The 26,107-nt window shown below is 33.2% G+C and overlaps 3 protein-coding genes across 4 annotated transcripts; 2 read left to right on the top strand and 1 right to left on the bottom strand.

Annotated features, from left to right (window-relative positions):
- Window positions 1-839: 839 nt before the first annotated feature.
- Window positions 840-20,292, bottom strand: LOC123655476 (muscle-specific protein 20-like). 2 transcript variants are annotated; one of them, XM_045591260.1, is made up of 4 exons: window positions 20,132-20,292; window positions 2,352-2,563; window positions 1,840-1,960; window positions 840-1,462 (listed from the first exon to the last, which is right to left on the bottom strand). In XM_045591260.1, exons 1-4 carry the CDS (start codon window positions 20,153-20,155, stop codon window positions 1,271-1,273), a joined length of 549 nt encoding a protein of 182 aa, XP_045447216.1. In that variant the 5' UTR covers window positions 20,156-20,292; the 3' UTR covers window positions 840-1,270. The 2 variants fall into 2 exon arrangements, with proteins under 2 accessions (XP_045447216.1, XP_045447215.1); XM_045591259.1 differs by lacking the exon at window positions 20,132-20,292 and adding an exon at window positions 19,801-19,842.
- Window positions 10,056-11,639, top strand: LOC123655478 (myophilin). The gene is made up of 4 exons (XM_045591261.1): window positions 10,056-10,159; window positions 10,594-10,793; window positions 10,919-11,039; window positions 11,124-11,639. Exons 1-4 carry the CDS (start codon window positions 10,154-10,156, stop codon window positions 11,304-11,306), a joined length of 510 nt encoding a protein of 169 aa, XP_045447217.1. The 5' UTR covers window positions 10,056-10,153; the 3' UTR covers window positions 11,307-11,639.
- LOC123655475 lies at window positions 16,139-19,728 on the top strand. The gene is made up of 6 exons (XM_045591258.1): window positions 16,139-16,360; window positions 16,620-16,712; window positions 17,281-17,428; window positions 17,550-17,683; window positions 17,760-17,909; window positions 19,287-19,728. The coding sequence occupies exons 1-6, from the start codon at window positions 16,285-16,287 to the stop codon at window positions 19,472-19,474; spliced, it is 789 nt and encodes a 262-aa protein (XP_045447214.1). The 5' UTR covers window positions 16,139-16,284; the 3' UTR covers window positions 19,475-19,728.
- Window positions 20,293-26,107: the final 5,815 nt, after the last annotated feature.

The raw sequence follows: 26,107 nt of genomic DNA, 5'->3' as shown, positions 1-26,107 counted from the left end.
AAGTTTAATTTTAATTTAATGGTTAAAGAAGTCATAAATTTCAATTACATATTTTACAAAATTCCAAAATTTCTCTTCATATTTTTTATTAATTGATTTTGGCATTGATGACAGATATTTTTATGAGATGAAATTGAATTCATTCTATTTGGTATCTGGCATATCCAGAGGCCTGAATACTACCTGGCTGAATACTGGATTTAAGAAAATATATATTTAGGGGTTAATCTCATTTATAAAATAAAATCAGTATTCACAATATAGTTCTATAACTTAGAAATTGAATTACCTAGTACTATGCAAATTATGCTGAATGACTACCTACTAATTTCTCTGCATTAAGAAGTAGCAAGCGGTTCCGTTTGTCTTCGCAAATAAGGCCAGCTTCAGAAAAAGTCTTTCACTATGCTGCAAGGTTCTGAAAGGTAGATTTTTGCAAACTTTCTTAAATTTGGATAATTATTCTTTAGTATTTGCTACCCACCAAGAATAAGGGTCACACTTGCGATCGATTTGAATAAACTTATGGTAAAATCAAGCTCATATGATATTGCGTTTCTTTCTTGTCATTTTTTACGTCATCAAAGCAATCCTAAGACGTGTTTTGTGAGATGAGATGAGCTTTGCGAGATACAGCTGACTCTGTTTCTTCTCTTTTACTTTTTATGCCGGTGTTGAAGAAGACCTTCGTGCGATGCATTAAACGGAAATTTTCAGCCGGACAGTCGGCGTCCAAATACTCGGATATGCGGCTACAAGGTTTGCTTAATATCCAGTGTGCGGCTCAACTGCTATTTGTTTCATCTCTCATTTTTATTATAAGTGTAAATAACAAATAGTAAAATATCATAAATGTTTATTTGTTTGATACATAGGTATTTGACAATATACTCAAAAACTTTAAAGTGTAATAAGTTATGAACAATAAATGAAAAAATAAAAAAACCGATAAGAATCTATTCTTTAAAAAGATATATATTTAAAAAAACTTAGCTGATTTTAACTTGTACTTATCAAATTCATGGTAGAATTCTCTTGAATTTAAATATTAAAGTTAATCTTTTGAGTAGTAACTAATATCTGAATGTTAACAATATTACTTAATTGGTTACAATGTCTGAATATGTTTTTTTTTTTTTATTTCTATACACAAAGTAAATAATCTTTGGTCAATGTTCGTTACAATTTTAAAAATATATACTAGAATTTATTATACAATAGTTAAGCCTAAAGAAACGCAAGCTAATATCTTCAAGTTTCTTCTAGCACTTCATTTGCCGAGAATAATTTTGCGTGAGGCGCCAAAGTTTTGTCCAGATTGTGACGCCATTTTGTTTGTACCAGCTTGAAGACCGATAACAGCCTCTCCAGCACGAAGGACATCTTCACTGAATTCGCGTCGGTTTTCCTCAGCGGGCTTGGGTCCAAGATAGGGACCCCGCCATTCTGGGTGTTTGTATGTCTGTAAAAAAATTTTTTCGTATTATCATTACATTCATCTGTAAGCTGTTAAAATACAGGCAACTTTGGGTAGAATTGGTAGGTTACGTAAGGAGAGTTCAGAAACAATATAATGACGCCTGAAACACCAGAAGAATCGAAACTGGATTGCCGACCCTACCCCTGACTTTCCTAAGAAACTCTGGCTACCTAAATCAGCACAGGAACAGCACTGCGTGAGTGTAATATTATTTAGCTGTGATTCTTGATATTTCTATAATAGACATCCTCAGTCCGGCTGCTTCAGATTTAGCAGGATATTTCTTGCTGTGCCTTTACTAAATTAAGAAATAAAGATTAATATGTACTAATAATATGATACTAAAATATGAAAATTACCGTTCTGCCGAGAGCAAATATGGTCTGTGTCACGAGAGCTATATTCTTTTGGTCCCAAAGGTCAGTAGTTTGGAATAAATCGACGTCTGGAACTCCATATTTGATGCAAGCTTTTTGAAATCTTTAATAAAAGAGAAAAAATAATTACTAAAATAAATCAGTAACTTCTTTGTTTTAAAAATCAACTATTCACAACACTTACAGAAAATAAATGCTTCTTGTAAAAAATTCAAAAAGAAGCATTACCTTAATACTAAGTTAACAATTATACAAAGTATTACAAACATAAATACTAACGTTTTTAATTTATTAGTTAGTTTATTTTTATACAACTAGGTCGCCTTGCCAACCCTAACCCCAATCCCTCCCAGGAGCTCTGATCACTTTACTCACCGCAGGGACATAACTGTATCTTGTAATTTTTATTATATACTTAGTGTATACTTACAGTACTATGTCAGTAAAAATATTTAAAAGACAATATTTTAAGGATTATAATATGTAACACTTACTGGCTTATATTATCCATAAACTTGTAATCTCCACCGGAAATATTAACTTTGGAGATGATGCCCGGTTGTAGTCTGTTCATTAACTTGCAAAGGATGATGCCATTCCTAAGAGCCAGTTCATAAGGTAGGTCCGCTGGGAACTTCTCTCCTATAACTGCTTCAATCCATCTCTGTGCCTCTTGTTCTTTTTCTGGTTCACGTTTACCAGCGCACTGCAGAGAAAAATAATACAGTTAAACAGGCATTTTTATTTTTCGATCTTTTGTATATCAAGTTAACTTTTACCATATATGAAAAATTATTAATACGCGCTTACACTAGCCTGTAATATCCCGCAGCTGGACTTAGGCTTCTTTCCCCATGTAGGAGAAGGAACAAAGCTTAATCCACCAAGCTGCTCCAAGGCGGGTTGGCGGATATATTCCCTACTATGAGTGATGATCGCTATCAGGCGTACATTTTTTAACCGACTTCCAAAAAAGGAGGAGGTTCTCAATTCGACTTTTTTTTTATGTATGTTACATCAGAACTTTTGACCGGGTAGACCGATTTCGACAAATTTTGTTTTAATCGAAAGGTGGTGTGTGCCAATTGGTCCCATTTAAATTTATTTGAGATCTAACAACTACTTTTTGAGCTATATCTCATAATGCGTTTTTACTTGACGCTTTTTTCGTCGACCTATGCTGTATTATACCGCATAACTTTCTACTGGATGTACCGACTTTGATAATTCTTTTTTTGTTGGAAAGGGAATATCCCTAGTTTGGTACCATGATAAGGAAACTAGGATCTGATGATGGGATCCCAGATAAATCGAGGGAAACTCTCGAAAATCCGCGATAACTTTTTACTGGGTGTACCGATTTTGATAATTTTTAATTTAATCGAAAGCTGATGTTTATCATGTGGTCACATATAAATTTTATTGAAATCTGATAAGTACTTTTTGAGTAATTTTTGATAACGCGTAGTTGCTTGACTATTTTTTCGTCGATCTACGTTGTATTACTCGTCGATGTAATTGAAGTCGGTTTTTTTTTTCGTTTGCGAGCAAACACAATTATTTTGAAAAATTATTAATACTTATAACAATTTTTAAAATGTATGCAAACCTAATTTGTATAAACTACTTGATGTGTTTTCTAGGTTATGAAAAGGTATTTAGACCAAGATATAGGTTTTCAAGTTACAGTATTCATAGTTGTTCAAAAAGGACACCAAATAATGAGCACCTTAAAGTGTATCGAGTAGTCCCTACTTATAGATATAGGTACTATATAATAGGACAGTGCTTATTAATTAATAGTAACTATAGATTATTTATCATTGAATTATTTATACATTATTAAATTATTTATACATTATTCATATAATTATGATATAATTTCTTCCTAAAACTATATAATTAATATACCACAATTAAAATGATTCTTAGATGTCACGTTTTTAACTATCTTTAAGGTCATTAAATTGGTATTCTAAATTCCGTGCAACAAAACGTCAATAACATCGTAATTAATTTTCTCCAGCAGCAGATCAAACAATTTTCTCTTTAACATTGCAATTTTCAGATCTTTTAAGGTATCAGGCAACGTGTTATAAATCTTGATTATACAGTTTACATTTTTTTTATAAATAGGTAGTTTTTGAAACGGTAGGTACATATAACTTTTGTGGGTATCTTGTTGTTCGTGATATCATATCTGAATTAGTCTTGAAGAGGTACAAATGCTTTTTTACGAATACAGAAACTTCAAAGATGTACAGCGAAGGTAATGGTAGTATTTTCAACGATTTAAATAATAGTCTACAACTTTCTAAATATCCGGCGCCACACATTGATCTTATACATTTTTTTTTGGATTTTAAAAGCTCGATGAGCGTCTACACAACTACCCTATAATATAACTATAATGTTTATGACAAGAAGGTTTTATATCACAAAGATTTAATTCCATACTTTTCTTAAAATGCTTTTAAATAAAAAAAAAGAAATTTTAAATACTTCAACGTATACCTATTATAACTCAGTCTTTTCAAGTAGGTATTAAGAAATTGAGACAGCTTTATATTATATTTTATTTTAAAAGTTGCACGTTAAAACTTTTAAAGCAACCTTCAACTAATGTCATAATAAATAATACACAATTTAACTGTAAATGTTAATTTTTAAGGGGTTTCCCGACACGTGCCAACTCAAGCGTTGGTACTTCGACTCTTAAGTTGGAAGGACGCCAGTGCGAGATGTATTTATACAACTAAATGAATATCAACAATATTTTGTAATCACAATATACTGAAAATGTATGAAAATTATTTAATTTCTACGAAATTTTGAAATTTAAAAGATGATGTATTGAAAAATAGTTTTGGCAAATTCAATGCGCGTTGATAGATCTCTGTCTCATTGTCGAGAAATGTAAGTCTGTAACTAAATATTCTATACTCTTATCTAGTATTCAGGTAACATTACCGACCTGTAGTCCGTTAGGGGACGAAAGAATATTTTATTTATCTTTAGTGATATTTTGTTTCCTCTTTTTAATTATGATAGATACAATCTTAATAAGTATTTGTAATAGCTATGTACAAACTAATCATGTTAAGAATTAACGGACACAAAAATATTTCTTTAGATTGTTCATAATTTAGATTTAGAAATTATTTATGTTAATGTTGTCATAATAATCTGTTACAAATAAGTCTAACCTTTAGCTTTGAATGTCACATAAATAGATATAAAACTATTCCTTCAATGCGAAATTACTCTTTCCGTGACATTATTAATCCCACCAAAAACATTTTCATGTAAAATGTTGCCAAGACGAGATCATATGGCTCGCACTGTCAAAAAGTTATCAGATCTCATGTAGAACCAAGCTTCTAACTCTACACGTCCTAACTCTGCAAACCCTAACTTTACAAACTCTACACCTTAGTCAAAATATGTGGCTTGGCCGTTTCGCTACCGTCACGTGGGCGTAAGGTGAAAAATTTATTCACTGTTTATTACGTTTCTGTTATACAATAGTTCTATTAAAGAAAAAATAAAAAGAAGAAGAATAATTGATATACATATAATAAAAAATAAAAAGAAAATATACATATATATAAATGAGACAGGAAAGTCGTCATCTACAACATCGGCAGCCGGTAGTAACGAAACGGCCAAGCCACATATTTTGACTAAGGTGTAGAGTTTGTAAAGTTAGGGTTTGCAGAGTTAGGGCGTGTAGAGTTAGAAGCTTGGTTCTACATGAGATCTGATAACTTTTTGACAGTGCGAAAGAAGTCCCTATATCAAGGAGTCCCTATATCAATTTTCAGACCTCTAGCATCAAAATTTGCGGAAGTCTCATACAAACTTCCATCTCCTAGTTTAAGGGGTTGGGGGGTAAAAGTTCCAAGTTTTAGAATTTTTTTGTTGTTTGTGTACTAATACTAGCTTACATACCAAATTTCAGCTTTCTGGGACTTCAGGAAGTACTCTATGAATTTTGATGATCATCAGTGAGTGACGGAATCGGGGTTTTTTAGGTATCAATAAAATCTAAAGTATAAGAGCTATGCAATTGAAACTTTATATGTTAAACATTTTGAATATCATATCAAAAATTGACCGCTCCAGCGGGGTTCGAACCCGCGTCTCCGACGTACCGTGTCGGCGCTCTAGCCAATTAAGCTATGGAACGATACACCCGCTCGAGCGAAATTTTCGATATGATACTTTTTAATTTCGGTTTAAGCGAACCGTGGCGCCGTCTATAGTGAGCTCTTTACAGAAACCCGTAACTATTCAAAGTTTCATATTACAATGAAAATCTTTGACAGGAGACGACACCGTGCTATTTTTAATATCTAAGATTTTATTTTTGTGTTACCCACATTAGGAATTCTAAACATTTTGAATATCATATCAAAAATTGACCGCTCCAGCGGGGTTCGAACCCGCGTCTCCGACGTACCGTGTCGGCGCTCTAGCCAATTAAGCTATGGAACGATACACCCGCTCGAGCGAAATTTTCGATATGATACTTTTTAATTTCGGTTTAAGCGAACCGTGGCGCCGTCTACGTCGGAGACGCGGGTTCGAACCCCGCTGGAGCGGTCATTTTTGATATGATATTCAAAATGTTTAGAATTCCTAATGTGGGTAACACAAAAATAAAATCTTAGATATTAAAAATAGCACGGTGTCGTCTCCTGTCAAAGATTTTCATTGTAATATGAAACTTTGAATAGTTACGGGTTTCTGTAAAGAGCTCACTATAGACGGCGCCACGGTTCGCTTAAACCGAAATTAAAAAGTATCATATCGAAAATTTCGCTCGAGCGGGTGTATCGTTCCATAGCTTAATTGGCTAGAGCGCCGACACGGTACGTCGGAGACGCGGGTTCGAACCCCGCTGGAGCGGTCAATTTTTGATATGATATTCAAAATGTTTAGAATTCCTAATGTGGGTAACACAAAAATAAAATCTTAGATATTAAAAATAGCACGGTGTCGTCTCCTGTCAAAGATTTTCATTGTAATATGAAACTTTGAATAGTTACGGGTTTCTGTAAAGAGCTCACTATAGACGGCGCCACGGTTCGCTTAAACCGAAATTAAAAAGTATCATATCGAAAATTTCGCTCGAGCGGGTGTATCGTTCCATAGCTTAATTGGCTAGAGCGCCGACACGGTACGTCGGAGACGCGGGTTCGAACCCCGCTGGAGCGGTCAATTTTTGATATGATATTCAAAATGTTTAGAATTCCTAATGTGGGTAACACAAAAATAAAATCTTAGATATTAAAAATAGCACGGTGTCGTCTCCTGTCAAAGATTTTCATTGTAATATGAAACTTTGAATAGTTACGGGTTTCTGTAAAGAGCTCACTATAGACGGCGCCACGGTTCGCTTAAACCGAAATTAAAAAGTATCATATCGAAAATTTCGCTCGAGCGGGTGTATCGTTCCATAGCTTAATTGGCTAGAGCGCCGACACGGTACGTCGGAGACGCGGGTTCGAACCCCGCTGGAGCGGTCAATTTTTGATATGATATTCAAAATGTTTAGAATTCCTAATGTGGGTAACACAAAAATAAAATCTTAGATATTAAAAATAGCACGGTGTCGTCTCCTGTCAAAGATTTTCATTGTAATATGAAACTTTGAATAGTTACGGGTTTCTGTAAAGAGCTCACTATAGACGGCGCCACGGTTCGCTTAAACCGAAATTAAAAAGTATCATATCGAAAATTTCGCTCGAGCGGGTGTATCGTTCCATAGCTTAATTGGCTAGAGCGCCGACACGGTACGTCGGAGACGCGGGTTCGAACCCCGCTGGAGCGGTCAATTTTTGATATGATATTCAAAATGTTTAGAATTCCTAATGTGGGTAACACAAAAATAAAATCTTAGATACTTTATATGTTTAATAAATCCGCTATTGACATCATATCCCCAGAATTTTGTTTATCTGGTATAATCCAAACCCAAGTTATGAGGGTTCAAAAAAACGACGAAGCGCTTCGAGAAAAGATAGGTAGTGCTTTTCGTTTTTTTTTTTTTTTTTTTTTTTTTTTTTTTTTCGTCTTGGCGGGGGCACTACCGTGCCCCCAGATTATTGCATTCTCGTTAGACACCAGCTTATCGGCAAATATAAATATGAACACGTAACTTTAATATCAAGCATTATTTATTTTTAGCTTCGGTTAAATCATAATTTAAAATAAACAAGTCTTTGCGGTTATGCTCAATTTTAGTTTGGCAAGAATTTATAACTATAATTTATACTTTATGATCAACTAAAGAGTACTACCACGAATATATATTTTTATTAGCCCTCTCAACATAAAAAGGAATTTTTGTACCTTGGTAAATAGGTAATCAGTATTTTATTTCGAAGATCAATATTGTTTTACCGTTTCATCCACAACGTGTCAAAAGTGTGTTTAAACCTGGCGTTTTCCGTTGCGTATCAATTTTATCGTTCTTTGTCTACGAGTACCTATATCAGGAAAAGAGATTGCATAAAGTCACCAATACCAAATTTCAATTAAGATAAAAGTATGCTTACTTTTACGATTTACTGACTAATTGAAACGGCCTGTAAACTGCTGGGTAAAAGCTCTTTCTTTATACATATTACCTACTCTTGAAACTTTTGTATTTGTATGTAACTTTTTTATCTAACACAAAACAAAGCCTTACAATTTAAATGTAGGATATTATTTTTAAGTATAATTTATTATTAAACAAATGTGTACCAATAAAATCTTTTTATTACCTTAGGAAACCATAAAGTTTAGAATTTTTTCGTAACTGGGATTAATCCTCAAATCTATGTGCTGACGATATAAGACGCAGTTTATTTTTCTTTGCCAAGCGACGATGTTTATGCTTTTATGCGATTGACTAGAAATAAAAATAAAAGAAATCCAAAACGTCTCCTTAAAAACATTTCAGAAATAAAAAATAAAAAAAATGAATCAACTTCAATTCAAGTCGAATAAATGAATTCCTTTTTTTTATAAATCCTTTAATAACAAGTACATAACTACGATTTATGTAAAAAATCTATACAAATGTGTGACTTAAGTTCCTTAAGTTCCGAAGTAATTTAGAAAACATATTTTAGACTCGGTATAAATCAAGTGCTACCTGTTTAATGGATTTAGTTGAAATCTACCAAGTTGGTAATTTATACATCATCCTGTCGCACACTTTTTTACGCCGTTAAAAACTAGTTATCGTATTTGTTTCTTCTTTATTACAGTTTGATTGAATCAAAAGAGGCAAAGATTATTTTTAAAACACAAATAGATTTAAAAGCCGGAAATTACATCAGACTTTATTCGATCGATGGAAATGGGAACAGATAAATGCTCGTATATTGTAGATACTATGCTCGCATATTGTAGGCTACGGTACTACTAAAGAATATAGCCACCCCCTCTCTTCCCTTGGGTGTCGTAAGAGGCGACTACGGGATAACACAGTTCCGCTACCACCTTGGAATTTAAAAAGCCGACCGGTGGCGGGATAGCCATCCAACTGCTGGCTTTGAAATACACAGGCAGAAGACGGGCAGCAGCGTCTTCGGTGCGACAAAGCCAGTACTGCGGTCACCAGCCCGCCTGCCCAGCGTGGTGACTATGGGCAAAACACATGAGTTCACGTTATTTTTGGCGTAAACTTGTGGAGGCCTGTGTCCAGCAGTGGACTGTATAGGCTGTAATGATGTAGATACTATAAATTCGGTATTAGTTTAAATTAATTTAAACAACTGAGAACAGATAAAGTACCTAACAATAAAATAAGTTTTCGTTCATACATTCCAGCTTTGAAATAATCTTGGGAATAATATGAACTATAAACTTTTTAAAACGTATTATAAAATGCTTGGTGCTTAATAAAACTGTAAAGATTGGTTATTGATATGTCAAGAAGTAAAATTTCAATATTGAACAAATATACAACGTACTGAACGTCTTAAAACTATTTCTTATCATACGACAAATTAACATGAATTATTTCATTATTAAATCATGATTTCGTCTATCTCGAAACGTCACAATCACGACCCATCAAGCAATCTTCGTCTGAATGGCAATGGTGTAATAACTAAAATTACATTTGCGCTTGAGTTTAAAAAGCGTTGCAAACAACTGGCGAAATGACGCTCGCCGCCCCCGCGGACGCTGGCCGCCGGCTTTGGGCGGGCGGCTTCGAAGTCAGTCAACATTTTGATACAGATCAGGACACCCGTTTCATACTAGTGTTCATTAAAAAGTTGTACTACCACACAAGATGCCAGTAAGAACTTGATTGTTTTGTTATTCTAATATTCTTTAATATTTTCTTTCTTTTTGACGGACGTGACTACATAAACATATTGGCTTTTCAAAAAATATACTTGTTGTTATTGTATGAAAAGTTTGAGTAGTTTTAACCCTTCACAACGCTAAATAGGTCTTAATAACATATTAACAAACGTGATGATAAATGACATATTAAAAAATGAGTGCATTCAATAATGGATAAGTACACGCGTCCTTCTTCCTCGCAAGCTTTCCAGGCGCATCACTGATTTAACATCCGTTGGTTTGCGTAATGTTATTTTCGGATATGATGCTGGAATCCGGTCGTTCTACCATCAAACGACTTGGCAAAGGAGCAGCTATTTTATGGCTGTTGTTCAAAAACTTTCCTTTTATTCACGTCTCTGACATAAACATTAATATTTTCAGGCTAGAAACAAGGATCAGGAGGAGGAAGTTCTAACCTGGATCTACAATATCCTAGGAGAGGCTCGACCAAAGGGTGAATATGAAGACATCCTCAAGGATGGTGTTGTGCTTTGTAAATTGATTAACAAACTTGCTCCTGGTTCAGTTAAAAAGATTCAAGAGAGAGGAACCAATTTTCAGCTTATGGAAAATATCCAAAGGTAATTTTTATCCATATAATAACACATTTTCTTAGAAAATCGTGACCATTCCCATTTGATATAAATAAAAATGACTTCAGACGTACACTGCTTTATTTATAGCGTTCAAACGTCGTTTATTTCAGGTTCCAGGCTGCCATTAAAAAGTATGGTGTTCCAGAAGAAGAAATTTTCCAGACGGCTGATTTGTTTGAGAGACGTAACATTCCTCAAGTCACTCTGTGCCTGTATGCGCTTGGCAGAATAGTAAGTGTTTTATTTAAAAATTTTACTTTCATTATAGTTCTATCATTATGAAAGAAATAACAAAAACATTTTTTTATTTTGTAGACTCAAAAACATCCTGAATTTAACGGCCCACATCTTGGACCTAAGATGGCGGAAAAGAATGAAAGAACCTTCACGGAAGAGCAACTTCGTGCCCACAACGCCGAGCTCAATCTTCAAATGGGCTATAATAAAGGCGCCTCCCAATCCGGCCATGGTGGTTTTGGCAACACACGCCATATGTAATTAACTTACTAATTACCTTTCACCACCATGCCAAACATAAGACCAGCGTCAATTTATGCGGAAAATCAGTATTTTATTTTCAAAACTAGCTAATTTATCTTTTAACTTCTCAGGGTTACGTCTGCTAATTTTTTATGTTGCTCGATGAATGTTTGTACTATTTTAGTTTGTTGTTTTGGATTGAATTTAAACGTAACGGATTTATCGTAGAGGAATGCAATAAATTATTAAATATCTTAAAAAAATCTATTCTGGATTTTGTTAAGACCTCTTTACCTGACTAATGTAATTTTGTACATATTTTATACTATTAAATAAAAACGTTTTATACAAGTTTGTTTTTCTTTTTGTCACTTTTGTCAATAAATATTAAGAATAATAAAAAAGGAAACAAAATACACATGAGAATAATTAATAAATAGTAAATACTTAAAATTCTTTATATTTGTCACAAATTATATTTGCATTGACGAAATTATTGTCTCTTGTTAATTTGAATGGAGTTTTTGTAAAAATTCTGTCTCTGGTAAACAAATTCAGAAACAAACATAAGTATTATTGAGACCTAACGTTAGAAGTCATTTAGCCTTTTTTTATCAAATAATTATTAATAGTTTTTAAACTCAGTATAAAAACTAAGGTAATTCGTAGTTATTAGCCTTTTAGAAATTTCTGTTCACTGAAAGCTTATGGTAAAATCTAAAACCGTACTAGACAGGATGTGAGTTAAGAAATAGTTAACTTCTTGTTAAAATTGTATTGGTAGTTAATTTCGTAAGTAGTAATAAAAATAAACATGTCTTGACCTTTTTTAGTCATATATATATAATCCCCTGTCCCCGAACATATCTATATATTTTTTAAGTATGTTCGGAGATAGGGGGATAGTATGGCAATATATTTATATAAAGTTTAAAAATAATATTAAAAAATACCAACCCCTTCCCTTTTCAACCGATTTCAAAAAAAGAGGAGGCTACTCAATTCGATCGTATATATGTTTATGTATGTTCGGGGATAACTTCGTCGTTTATGAACCGATTTTGATAATTCTTTTTTTGTTGGAAAGGAAATATCCCTGGTGTGGTACCATGATAAGGAAACCAGGATCTGATGACGGGATTCCAGAGAATTCGAGGGAAACTCGAAAATTCGCATAACTTTTTACTGGGTGTACCGTGCCGATTTTGATCATTTTTAATTTAATCGAAAGCCGATGTTTATCATGTGGTCACATTTAGATTTCATCGAGATCTGATTACAACTTTTGGAGTAATCTTTGATAATGCGTATTTACTTGACTATTTTTTCGTCTACCTACGTTGTATTACTTGTCGATGTAATTGAAGTCGGTTTTTTTTTCGTTAAACCGTAAAAACGTAACAAATATATAATAATCTTACATACATAGTTAAAGTTACATACATAATTATATAGTTAAGATTATTTGTAACTTTATAATACACAAAGATATTGTGTTGGTAAATTTTATTTCAAGTAAGCATTCGATTATTACAAAATGAGCAAAATTGTTGAAAGATAAACGATGCGAGCGAAAGTATAATGTAGTAATTGACTTAACCTGTCATTTCAACACTATGGATATTTCAAAATATCTTATGTCCATGTAATATTTTAGATTTGAGATGGTATAGTTAAAAAGAAACAGTGTTTTTTTTTGTGTAGTAACACTTATTGACAGCTTTGTAACCCTCGCGGTTTCACTTGTGCGTAGTTTCGGTACATGTTAGATTCATCATCATCATCATCATTTCAGCCTATTGCAGTCCACTGCTGGATATAGGCCTCCAAAAGTTCCGCCAAAAATGCGTGAACTCATGTATGTTGCCCTTGTTAGATTAGTTCCGTTTAATAATTTTGTCCTACCCCTACCGTTCATGTTTCCAACTTATATCTTTCCTCAATAGACAAATTTATGTAACACATTTTTTTAAAATTAGACCTGTAACTGCGAAAATTAACGTAAACCCAATCAACATCTATTTTAATTTATTAATTTGAATTTTTTTAAAATTTGAAAAGAGTTTAATACAATTTATAAGTTTTTTCAAGTTTATGACATTACAATTTTTAAACGTACCGTACGTTTTAGCATACCTACTTAAAAAAATAAAAATTAATAAAAGTTTATAAAGGAAAACAAATAAAACGTTTGTAATATTTAAAAAAAACCTATTTTTCATATTTATATATTTAGTAAATGAAGCATTAAGAATTTTGTAATAACTGTGCTCTGTATAGAGTCTCGAAATCTGACACACATATGTTCCGTCAGACATGAGTAATAAATTGCATGAGTGTGACATTATTAATTAAAGTATTTTTAACAGTTCTTTGGCTTATACACGTATTATTAATAGTGTTCTATGTTGTTATTTTCTTTGCCTCTATAGAGTATACCGACTTTCGAAATCTGCACATCAGCTTATTGTATTAATTAGTCGAAATATACATTTTTTGTGTCACAAAATAAATAAACATGAAGGAATAATTATTTATCAAAAAACTACTGACCTTACCTGTCAACTGTAGGTCACTATAAAATAAATTTTCACTTTGATGTAATGTCTTAAAACGGCAGCATTATATATTACACAAACAAAACAAAATCTTAGTAAGAATATCAATAGAGAACATATGAGGCCGATGCAACTTTATAGGTATTTTTATCAATCCTAACCCGTTTTCAAGCAATAAAATAGAGTGGTAACACAAAAATAACCACAGAAGCTGCGATGTTTTTGAATACATTGCTTAAATTTTTTGTTTTGATAGTTAGGTAAACACTATTAGAACAATTCATAACATTTATTAAAGAACAATAAATTTACTAAAAATGATATCTAACAGACAAAAGATTTTGATATAAGTATTATTGTTTTTCACCATCGAATTCCAATGTATTTGTGAGATTTCTATTCGCAAAAATGAGTCTTAGAGCTGTACTTTATTAATTGACGTGAAACCGGTCCTAACGGCGTAAATCGTAACTAATTTTTGCAGGATAAACTTTTCCCGCAACTGGCGAAACAGGTCTTAAATGTTTTTATTATAATAATAATAAATAACGTTGTTTTGCCATATATGTTATAAATCCCCTTAATCCCCCCTCTTATAACTTAGGGGTATAAAAAATAGATGTTGGCCGATTCTCAGACCTACCCGATATGCACACAAAATTTCATAAAAATCGGTCCAGCCGTTTCGGAGGAGTATTTTAACTAACATTGACGACACGAGAATTTTTATATACAAGACAACACACAGGAGTGGTCCAATCAAAGTCAAAGTATCAGGGTAGCATAAACACCGAAAGATCTTTTCAACCCATCTTGTAATTTTATTTAAAATTCCAGAAAGAACGGTAGTATCATTCATGCGTGGGTTCAGGCGTCTGTATGATTTGTTTATCTTGACCAGGAGCCAAGAAGCGAAGATGGACTGTTGAATTTATCCTCACTCATGATTAACTACAAGGCCTTGACATAGGTACTTAAAGCAATTAGTACTTATAGTTATTATTGTAATGATTTACTAGGTTTATATGAAATTATTTATTTAAACTGCTTCGTGTTATTTATTATGTAATAAAATAAATACGCTTCTACAAATTATTTTGATACATTTAGCAGCAAATAGAGTTAAAGTTTACACTAAGAGTACCTACATTTCGAGAAAAAATAAAGATTTACAGAATTTGTAGCTAAAAATTTACAAAAAACACGATATTATAGGAACAAAAAATGTAGTCAATATAAATTAAATCTTATATGCCCTTTTTTTACAATTTCAGATTATCAAGAGTATGTGTTATTAACGTTACTGAACTTTATGTAAAAACTACATTAGGCTAATCGTTCCCTTATCCTACACTTCACTGTTGTTGTGTAAGCTCATAAGCATTCACCGTTCAAGGTCCTTTTAAGTTTACAAAGCCATTCTCTATTCACCCCACTAATGTAATAATTTCATAATACTTCCCTTTTGGTTATGTACCTACATAGCCGTATTAATAAACCAGTATTTAAAACGTAGATATGCCTATAATATTTTTGTTTTTGTTTTTTTCATTATGATATTGTGTTAAGATTTTATAAAATGGTGTAAACAAAAATATTGATTACCTAACAGACGTAATGTTCAAGCCATTGATATGGAACCAGCGTAACACTTGTTATCCATTATAATTAGGTTTCTGTTACGAATGCATCGCTTCACCGACCAATATACTAGAAAAACTAGTTACACAGGAACTTGGTGGCAATAGTTTAAGTGGTTTCTAGTTCACAGGTAACCCCTGACTGAGGTAATATTTCAAAATGGGATGAAATCTATCTGAACATAGCTAATTAAATTTCGAAATTTACTTTCTGACGCTACGATTTCTATTTCTGACCTTAGGAATTCTAAAACTATAACAAGATCAACTTTTCTCGTGCACTAAAATTGAACAACGCCGCTTGGTTATAACAAATAAACCCAAGAATTATTGAACTATATCCACGAAAAAGAAAATTGATGTAATGTGCAAATGTATTTAAGTTTTTAGTAATAACATCGTAACAGAGAAGTTTCCATCAGTAGTAATAATACTTACACGGAAACATAGAACGAACAAAAACATAGAATGAACAAAAACTAAGTATTACATAACCGTAGACAGTTGTCGCTGAATATGCAGGTTAAGTATCTATTGCAACATAAAACGCCATGGCGCGAGAGTTAATAAAAAAATCTAAATAATGATAAGGGGTTGTACCGTCAACATTAGTTAGTCGAGAAGGACAAAGTTTAAATCATGTTTACTTAGCAGACAATTGCGTGGTGATCCCCACTTTTTAATGCGGCGTCGAGCAAATCGGTACAGCGACAGTCACAACCTACCACCTCGAGCAGCCAGCTCGGGGCACGCAAACCGAAGGTTTATACAAGAAATCAATCGAATTTAAAATAAATCATGCAGTTAAAATTGTTTATAGTGACCGTTGTGCTCCAGTATTCAGCGACGGTTGCTGATTATTATAAAACGAAGCGTAAGTATTTTTGGATACAATTTTATTACTTAAGTGCTCCCATAATAACACTATTCTAATTCTAATTACAATCAATCTGATTTGGTAACGAATGAATTTTTAAACATCATAACTCTTGAATATTAGCAACTATTATTATCATTGTAGCAAGACAAAATTTAAGTAAGAATTTAATATTTTTTTTGGTGGTATACCTATAATAGTGTAGGTAGGTGCATGTTTGTGTACATTTAATTATTATTAATCTTGTTTATTTTAGCAAATTTCGTGCAGACGTGCTTTAAAAGTGATCCAGATTTCGAAGATTGTTCTAAAGAAGCCGTACAACAACTCTTCAATGTTTTGGGGCCCGGTATATTTCGCCATTTATTTACTTTCCATCTTTCTCACATTATTGCATTCTATTACGCATCATTTCCAATGATGGTGCATATTATGAACAAGTAGGTAATATGTGGTTAGTAGACCAGTCAGCTGCGTAAGTCGTCGTTGCAGTGTCTGTTATATTGCACAACGGTAATGCATCTTGCTCACCTACTCCTTGTAGTAAGCCTTTGGTTAATGTTACCTCATCATTTTACTTTACTACTCTCTTAGTTATATTGCGAAGACAGTATAAACTCATAAGTTATACATTTTTAATAAAAAAATATCGATAATAGAATTGTGAAAAAAGATCAAAGATTATATCGTAATCACTGCGGTATGATGTAACTACAACAAATAAATAAAAGATCTCTTTAAAAGTCATAATATATGTAGGTTCATAAGCTACTTTGGTGGCACAGTCTCAATTACGAAATGTGTTAGTATAGTGGGACACCACTTGCAGAAAGCGAAAGTGCTATTTCTTCATCTTGTTTACATTTAAGCACGATGGTGACAATTTTTATGGTATGACGATTAACCTCTTTTTACAGGGTTACCAGAAATAGATTTACCTCCTATAGATCCATTAAATATTCCTAAAATAAGAATATTACAAGGTGATGGGCCAGTTAATGTTAATGCCGCTCTTGATAACGTCGTGGTAACAGGTTTTGGACACACTGAAGTGTTGCTGAGCCAGTAAGTTTGCTTTGGCACATTTATTAATACAAGAAACACACAACTTCTTACGTCTGTCACTTGATCACAAGATTTGGGACGTTAATATTATATTTTATGTATAATAGTATTTAATTTTTAGGGTAGACGGTAAGACATACGATTTTTATACAAGAGTTCGTGTCCCTAAAATAAGAATAGAGGGCACATACGACTTAAAAGGAAAAATATTATTAATACCTTTGGTTGGTAATGGGCGATGTTGGTTTGAACCAAGTAAGTTATATTTAAAAAAATAATAAATTGCATTTTAATTGAATATCTGAAAATAATCTGCTTTTTCTTCTTTTAGGTAACATGACAATAGATATTGTAAGCGATGTAAAGCTATATGAAAAGGATGGCTTACTATTTTTCAATGTAACTAAGGTTCATGTAAAATATAACATTGGAGGACTCAAATTACATATGAGTAATTTATTCGATGGTATTTCTTCACTTGGTAAGTTTATGTCTCGAAATTAATTCCCTTAGCGCCATCTATCGTATGTATGTCGCACTATATTTACACAACTTTTGTTAAATGCTGAGTTTACTATTCTATAATAGATGGCACTAAATAGTAATTATATTACAAAATATTCTGTTATCTTTAAATCTTATGAGTCCCTAGTACATTCATGTTACAAATTGCAACATTGAACCGTGACGTTGTTGCTCTGTTTAACCTTGAAGCACGTTTATTCGTTGCCAATTCGCCATATTATTTGCGAAACAACTTCATCAACCATATTTCCATAAAATCATTCCTAAAATAAAGAAAATTTATCTATTGTATTTTCGTTTTTCCTCCTTCAGAAATATTTTATAGATCATTTAAATAAATATTTTTTTTTCATTGTTTATTTTTTTATGTAGATCAACGGGCCTATTATTTCGCAACCCGTGTTTTTCTGTCTTGTTCGACGGGATTTCGTCCCAATCGTCGAAGCAATTTAGCAATGTAAATGTGATATAGCATTCAGTAGTCCTTTTTCAATTGAAATTAATTATAATCTTTTCATCTAATCAAAAAAAATTTTTTTTTATATGTATATAACACACGCATAAAAAACGAATGTGTTTTCGACCACAGTACGACTAAAGTAACTCTTTTTTAGCTCCATCTATATGTATATATATAAATTATTCAAATTAAATAAGAAAAATATGTAGATGTTCCCGCGATTTCATCCGTGTGGAATTTCACAAAAAAGTTTATGTTCGCAGAGTTATAAAATTAAGCAAGTGTTGAAATAGACGTAGCCTAAGATACTCCTTATCATATCAGCTACCTGCCAGTGAAAGTCCCGTCAAAATCGGTCCAGTCGTTTCAGAGATTAGCTAGAACTCTTCACTAACATATCTATCTCCCTCTCAACTTTCGTTCGCCTCGGTCAATCACACTTGTCTTTGTTTTTATTTATTATGTTATGGGCTTACTCTTGACCCCAGTCTAGCTCTAGAGCAGAGACGAGGTCGAAGATGAAGCGAGCGTCACGCATTCACCTTACTCCCCAAGTCAGGCATTGAACTATTATTACTAAATAACTCAATGGCGTAAAGACAATAGTTTTACTTCAATTATATTCACTGTACTTATGTAATCTGTTATCGTTAGATACAAAACTGGCTTTTTACCTATTGTATTTTTTTATTTTCCATTATTATGTGATATGTGTATATGTATGATATGTGCAAATCCACCGTGAAACATAATGATTTGTATTTAACCGGTATTATTTTTTTTTTTAATTTTATATTTTAATTATAATGAAATGAAGTGATACGTCTGTCATGTCAATGTGGTGTGTATTGGTAAACTGTTTTTTTTTTCCAGAGGATAGCACTAATGCTTATCTAAATGCGAACTGGCGGCCAGTCTCCGAGTCTTTGAGGCCAATTTTATCAAAGACTATCGAAGATATATTATTGGGCTTTATACAACGAATATTTCACAATCTCCCCGCAAATTTCATGATCGGGGATGTAAAAGCACATTTATTAAATAAAAAGGCAATTGAATAAATATATGCCACAATGTCTATATTATATGAGTATAGGTTATTATTTAATAAAGACTTTTAGGTACATTGAAGCATAAGTTAATTAAAATTTGGGTTACTTATCTAATTAAGTATTGTCAACGTACTAAATTTTTTTCATACTTAATCTATAATTTTAAAAATGTTGCTTTAATACTATTTGAGTGATACTAATATTAATGTAGTTTTTATTTTAAACGCAACTGATAATGTAAATAATAAACTTTGTATAAGAGATATTTGTCAATTATTTTAAACTAACTAATCACCTAAAATAGTACGAAAATAAAATGAGTTAATTTCGTTTACCTGATATTTCAGGTACGCCAAGGTCATGTGACTTACTCATCTTGTTTTGTTCATGAAAAATAGAAATAATTACCAATCTGTTATTAATGACAAACACATGAGTTCAAGTTATTTTTGGCGTAAACTTGTGGAGGCCTATGTCCAGCAGTGGACTGTATAGGCTGTAATGATATTAATAAGGCTATGAACAAATTTAAACAAGAAAGATTAAACAACTAATTAATGAAATACATTTCTAATTATTTTTAAAGTATTTTATAAATACTTTGAAGCATTTTATTATAATCAAATACTGATTATTTATATTTCTTTATATTTATCTCGTATTTACCTGCCAAATAGGACGTCCAGGCATTATAAAATAACTAGGATTTTAAAAACACTACACGGTTACACTGTCCACACGCGCGAGTTTGACACGCGTGACACTAGATGGCTCTCTCGCAAAAGTTGAGAACAAAATAAGCGCTACTGAGTCACCTTACGTGTTTTATACGGAGCAAAGCGATATCGGTGTAAATACCAGCGAGAACGGACACTACGCAGAAACGAGCTAACGACGGACGAAAATATCTCCTTACGTAGACAGAAACGATTACTGAAATACTTTGTTATAGAAATACGTACCAAAGCCATAAACTTTTCTTGGTAAGTTTGAGGTAACGTCCTAATTCTTATGTATGTATGTATGTTCTTCTTGTTGCTAAAATGAAGACCATCAAAATTGAATGATGTATATAAATGCGATAACCTACAATTAAGTTATACCTGGTAAAATTATTAATAAGTAAAATTTATGTAATGAACAAACGGTTTTATCCTTTGTTTGTTGCCTCAGTATTTAATCACCCACAAAAAAGTTAAAAAGTTTTGCAAAGTACTTGTCTAAGTACCTACCAGTAACATGTTACTTTTACTGGGCGAACAAACAGTGGTAATTAATTATCTTATCTTATATTATTTTATTTATTAGACAGTCAAATGGACATGGAAATAACTTCTCTTACACGTTATTGATAAAATGTTCAACTTGTCCTGAAAACTTGCGACTATTTTTAACCTGAAGGAGATTGTTGGGCAACTGATCAGACAAAACACGTTAACGAACTTATATAAAAAAATTTTACTCGTTATACGCTAAGATACTGGATCGAGATCGTCGTTATTATCACGATCGTCAGACATCATATTTGTGCGAATGATCAAGCAAAGAAAATAGAGTGTTACTGTGTGTACGTTTTTAATTATTTTTACAAATTTCTTCTCAATCGTTGACGTATCAGTCTCAACATAATCACCCGAAGGTGCTGCCATCTTCAGGAAAATAATTAGAAGGTATGACACGCTTCATTTTATAACCGTAATTGTTTGTCTTCGGTATCTAATACATAACAATATTTAAACCAAAGCATTGCATTGAATTACATTATATTTCTGTTTGAAGAAGTATTCAAAAATCTAATCTATACATATAATAAAATGGTAGGAAAGTCAAAACTGTACATTGAATATTTTTTTTAAAAGAATACTTGGGGTGTGATATTAAATCGATGCCGAAGCCAAAAATATAGTTTTTAGAATTTTTGTCTGTTTGTCTGTATGTATGTCCGGGATAAACTCAAAAAGTACCGCATGGATTTACTTCGGCATAAATATTATTAAAAAGTCGGGTCAACATATAGGCTACATATTATCATGCTATCACCTACCGGGAACGAGCAGTGAACCTTTATTTCCTCAACGCATTCTGTAACAACGTGTAATCTAACGACGCATATTTGAATGTTGTTGTTATTATGTTAATAACCATGCTATATAAGCTAGCTTCACACTATAAAAATCACGCAACATAAGTAACTAAGCCGATAAACATAATTAAATGAATACCTATAAGTAGACAAGATAATTTTAAAGCAGCGTCATCTGTGAGATTTTTCTGTAGATATAAAATGTAAAGAAGAAACGGGTAAATGAATATTATTTTAAAAGGTATAATCGTAGGTATTTTTAGTGTTGTATAGCGTTCATGCAGACGACGTCGCGGGCAGCAACTAGTTTAATATAATAAGTTTGAAAATTTTTTTTCTGCATTGATAACAAAAAATTTAGTTGATTTCGGTAATCGGTGAAATAAACTGATAGATAATATTATTATACCTAGATACATTAACTTAGACATTAAAATAATTTTGCAATTTCACGGATAAAACTATAGTTAAGTCATATCAGTTTAAAGGGCTTACTAATAATTACATATAAAATGCAACAGAATGCAGAAAATTGCATAGCAGTACTCTTTCGATTTCTGCACTCCGTGTTCATCGAGTTCCTGGTAAGAACAGTCTTTGAATGAAGTGCATTTTAATTAATCTGTTTGTTTGCATATCATCGTTTAAAATACGTCTCACTTTTTATGAGTAATTTCTAAATAAAAAAATGTTTTTAGATATGTAGTGATTGGATACATTTATTTTATTTTATTTTATTTTAAGCTGTAAATTAAGTTATAATTTAAATATATAAAAAAATCACTTATAAAACTTTATTGAAAAAGGTTTTTCTCATGGTAAGTATATAACATTATATCCATTTCATGGTGGTGGTGACCTTTAATTTTTTTTAATAAGAAATCAAAATGCTTTATAGTCGATTAAATAAAAGAAATGTTAAATTAGGTACATCCATCCAGCTTAGGTGGATGTCCCTATTTTACTCATCACCATACAAATAGTCAATTGAGAAACGAATTTAATAAATTTTGGATGCTTTTTTTTTAAATCTATGGTAAGGGTAATTAATTCATTCTACAAATAAACTTAAATGAATGTGTTTTCTTAAAAAATAATTCTTAAGTTCTATTAAATAAACGAGAAAACGTAAAAAGCAAAGGAAGGTCGCCGAGGCCAGTGACCGAGTGACGACTGACGAGCGATGACCCAGAGAAGGGTGCTCTCGAAGGGGATAGGGCCCCTTTGGTGTCGCTCACAAAAGGAACGATCACCAGGGCAACATGAATGCGAAGAGATTAAGGTGCATACATGCACTTTGCACCGAATGCGCGTGACGTCAACCAGTTTGTATTGCATTGTTTGATAGTGCACTTTTCAACTTGGTTGCTGTCATTCATTTATACCCGCACAACGCACGTGCGACTTGTTAATCACTAGTACGTCGGCTTCAATATATTTAATTATATTTAGATTGATATGTAGACAGGAAATATTATTAATAATAATTGTTTTAGAATATTTGAATAAAGAAGTTAATCGAAGTTTTTTTTTCAAATTAACCTTTCTTTTCTTATTTTAAAGAGTGGTTATTAACTTTGAATTTTATCTCGAAGTATATTTATTCTTTGCCTCACAAATATTATGACGGTACAATTATGAAGTATTGAGTTAGAAAATACTGTATTTATAATCAATTTTCTCCACTTTATTACAAGAAATAAGTTATAACAACCATTCTATACATATACTGAATTTATTAAAATTAAATTACACGCAAGTACCATTTTTTCTTCCATCGAAAAAAAATATATAACGAATTCCAACACAGACAGAAAATCTATTTGCAACAATCGTCTAACGGGGTTTATTTTGCTCCAAATCGTTACCTACCCACACGAATTCCTATACAACCTACGAGTACATTAATGCTAGACGAAGTAAAAAATACCCATGAAGCCATTCGGAGATGCTTGCCAACCTTTCGTTGTGAATCATTGAAGGTTTTTAAAATAATTATTTCATCTCGAATGTTCTGTAGTCGTGAAACTTATGTAGGTCGTGCTTGATGGTTCAAGGCAGTGGGTACAGGAATAACCTATGAATAAGTGTTTAAAATAGAAATCGAACGGCTTGTCGTATGTTTACCCTGTTCTGAGCGTCAAACGCTTGCCCTACGGTTATTTTAAACATGACTAACATTTTACGTCCACTATTTATTCTTGTACTTATTTTATTACTTACGTGGTATAAGAAAATAAAAAGTCATACCCTAATTTATTTTGTTTACTCAGAACGAATACAAAATAAAATTAATAGATTATGATGTAAAAAGGAGTAAATAAACTTTTAATGCTTCTAGTTTCCACAAATAAACATATTTAAATGCTATTTATCATATTCTTTTATTTAACAATTATTTTCATAAGAATATGTATGTGTAACGAGTAAGCCTAAATACCTATAATATGTACCTTTTTAATTTTTAGTAAATTATCATAGATAAAACAAAAAACATAATAGCTACCAAATAAAAAGAGTGGCAGCACTAGTCTTTTATTCAACGATACATATAATAAAACGTCAAAGAATAGTCACTCGAAGGAGGACTCTCTGAATATTATGTAAGTAGGTAGAAAAGGCACTTCATGAATGTCTTCGGAACGTTAGGAACGTGGGCGTCCGCTAGTGGAGAATCTGGAGCAGGCACTTACAATCGCCATGTACTAGGGAATCATAAGTTAACCAGAGACTGTGGTATGTGGAAATTCAGCGCCTCATCTAAAAATACATTGTTGCAGTTTGTCACTACTCGACACTAGATAGCGCTACCCAGAAAAGACAAAGATTGAGTTTTATTTTTATTCTAAGCGTTCGTGTGGTAAATGGAAGAAAAACTTATAAGTATTAAATGTGTTAAAAATAGAACAAGATTTTTGAAACAAAATTTGTCATGGTTGTTGTTTCAGACATTTTGTGGTATTATTTTTACTGTTTATTAGCGTAAAAACCATTTTTAAAGTAAAAAAATGTAGTATTGCTGTAATAAGGTTTCTGATTATTTAGATGTTATGAGATCACAAGTTTACCTTTTAACACCATAATATAAGCACCGCCAAACCAAACCTTTTTATTTCCACGAATTTAAAACCAATTACCTATTAGCTGGAAGACTTCCGTAGAATCTGGTTTTACACGTTACCATTGTTAATTTTTTCTATAAGTTTACATGGGATCCATTTTATTGTGAAATAGGTATACAACGTAAGTAGACGAATATCATTAACAAACGCACTAATATAATGTCGCAGAGTATGAATACTGAACGTCAAGTTTGACTTGGGTGTATTCAGATAATAATAATAATCATCATCATCATTTCAGCCCATTGCAGTCCACTGCTCGACATAGGCCTTCACAAGTTCGCGTCAAATATGGGGCGAACTTATTGTGTTGCCCATAGTCACCACGCTGGGCAGGCGGGTTTGTGACCGCAGGGCGGACGGGCCGCACCTAAGACGCTGCTGCCCGTCTTCGGCCTGTGTATTTCAAAGCCAGCGCTTAGATAGTTATCCCGCCTCAGATAATGTCAGTTGTCAATTAGCAGCTGTTAGAGTAGTGGGGTGATCGACGCGCTGCCCTTAAATAACGAGGACGAGTATGGAGGAAGACCTACCGAGTCAGGACCCACACACCTCTTCGACATATGTATATATATACGGTAGAATTGAGTAGCCTCCTCCTTTTATGAAGTTGGTTAAAAATAGAGATTAAACTAACATTTATAAGATCGCAGTTAGATCTGTTTTTGCCCAGTTTTCTTCCTGTGGTGAGTGAGGTAGCCACAGTTCTGGAAACGGTCGGTGGTAGGATCAGCACAATACGTATTCAACACTTCTGATGTTACAGGCGTCCCTAGGCCGCGGTATCTGTTTACAATCAAACGAACCGTACACCTCTTTGCCACCCTTTTTTTGGAAACCCATTTACGGATGATATAGACCGGTGTCGGCTTTAGCACTTGGGGGTGCAATACCGACCAAACCCCTGCGGGGATCCTTCAGCCGCTTTAATTGGAGGGTCCCGGATCTGCAAGCAACAGGATTCTTCCAGCGGCAGACTGGCCTCGGCGAAAAGGCCAGACTTCTCCTCCATGGGGACTATCCGGTTCACCTCTGAAAATCCCGACGACACCGGGTCTAGCAGGACTGGGTTCCCATCCCAGCTCGACACTGGCACAGAGGCGTTACTGGTGGCGCATTAAGTAGTTCTGGGACATTACTGTCTCGCAGAAGGAGACCATCGCCTTCGAGGACTCGTCGTCGCCGAGCATCGCGGTGATGACGCTCGGGAGTGACAAGTCCCCTCCGATGACTGCCATCAAATCGCGACGCAGCATCTCGGGCACACCTCGAGGGTGTGCTGGGCCGAGTCCATCGCCACGCCACAATCGTGACATTCAGTCGTCGGCTTCCTGTGGGCCGTCCGACACAAGTAGTCACCAAAGCAGCTGTACCCGGTGAGAATCTGCGTCAGACGGAAGGTGAGGGGCTTGCGCTTTTGACGCATCCACCGCTCAA

The sequence above is a fragment of the Melitaea cinxia genome, chromosome 8, assembly GCF_905220565.1.
Source record: "Melitaea cinxia chromosome 8, ilMelCinx1.1, whole genome shotgun sequence".
NCBI lineage: Eukaryota > Metazoa > Arthropoda > Insecta > Lepidoptera > Nymphalidae > Melitaea > Melitaea cinxia.
This window is presented reverse-complemented; position numbering and strand designations above follow the sequence as displayed.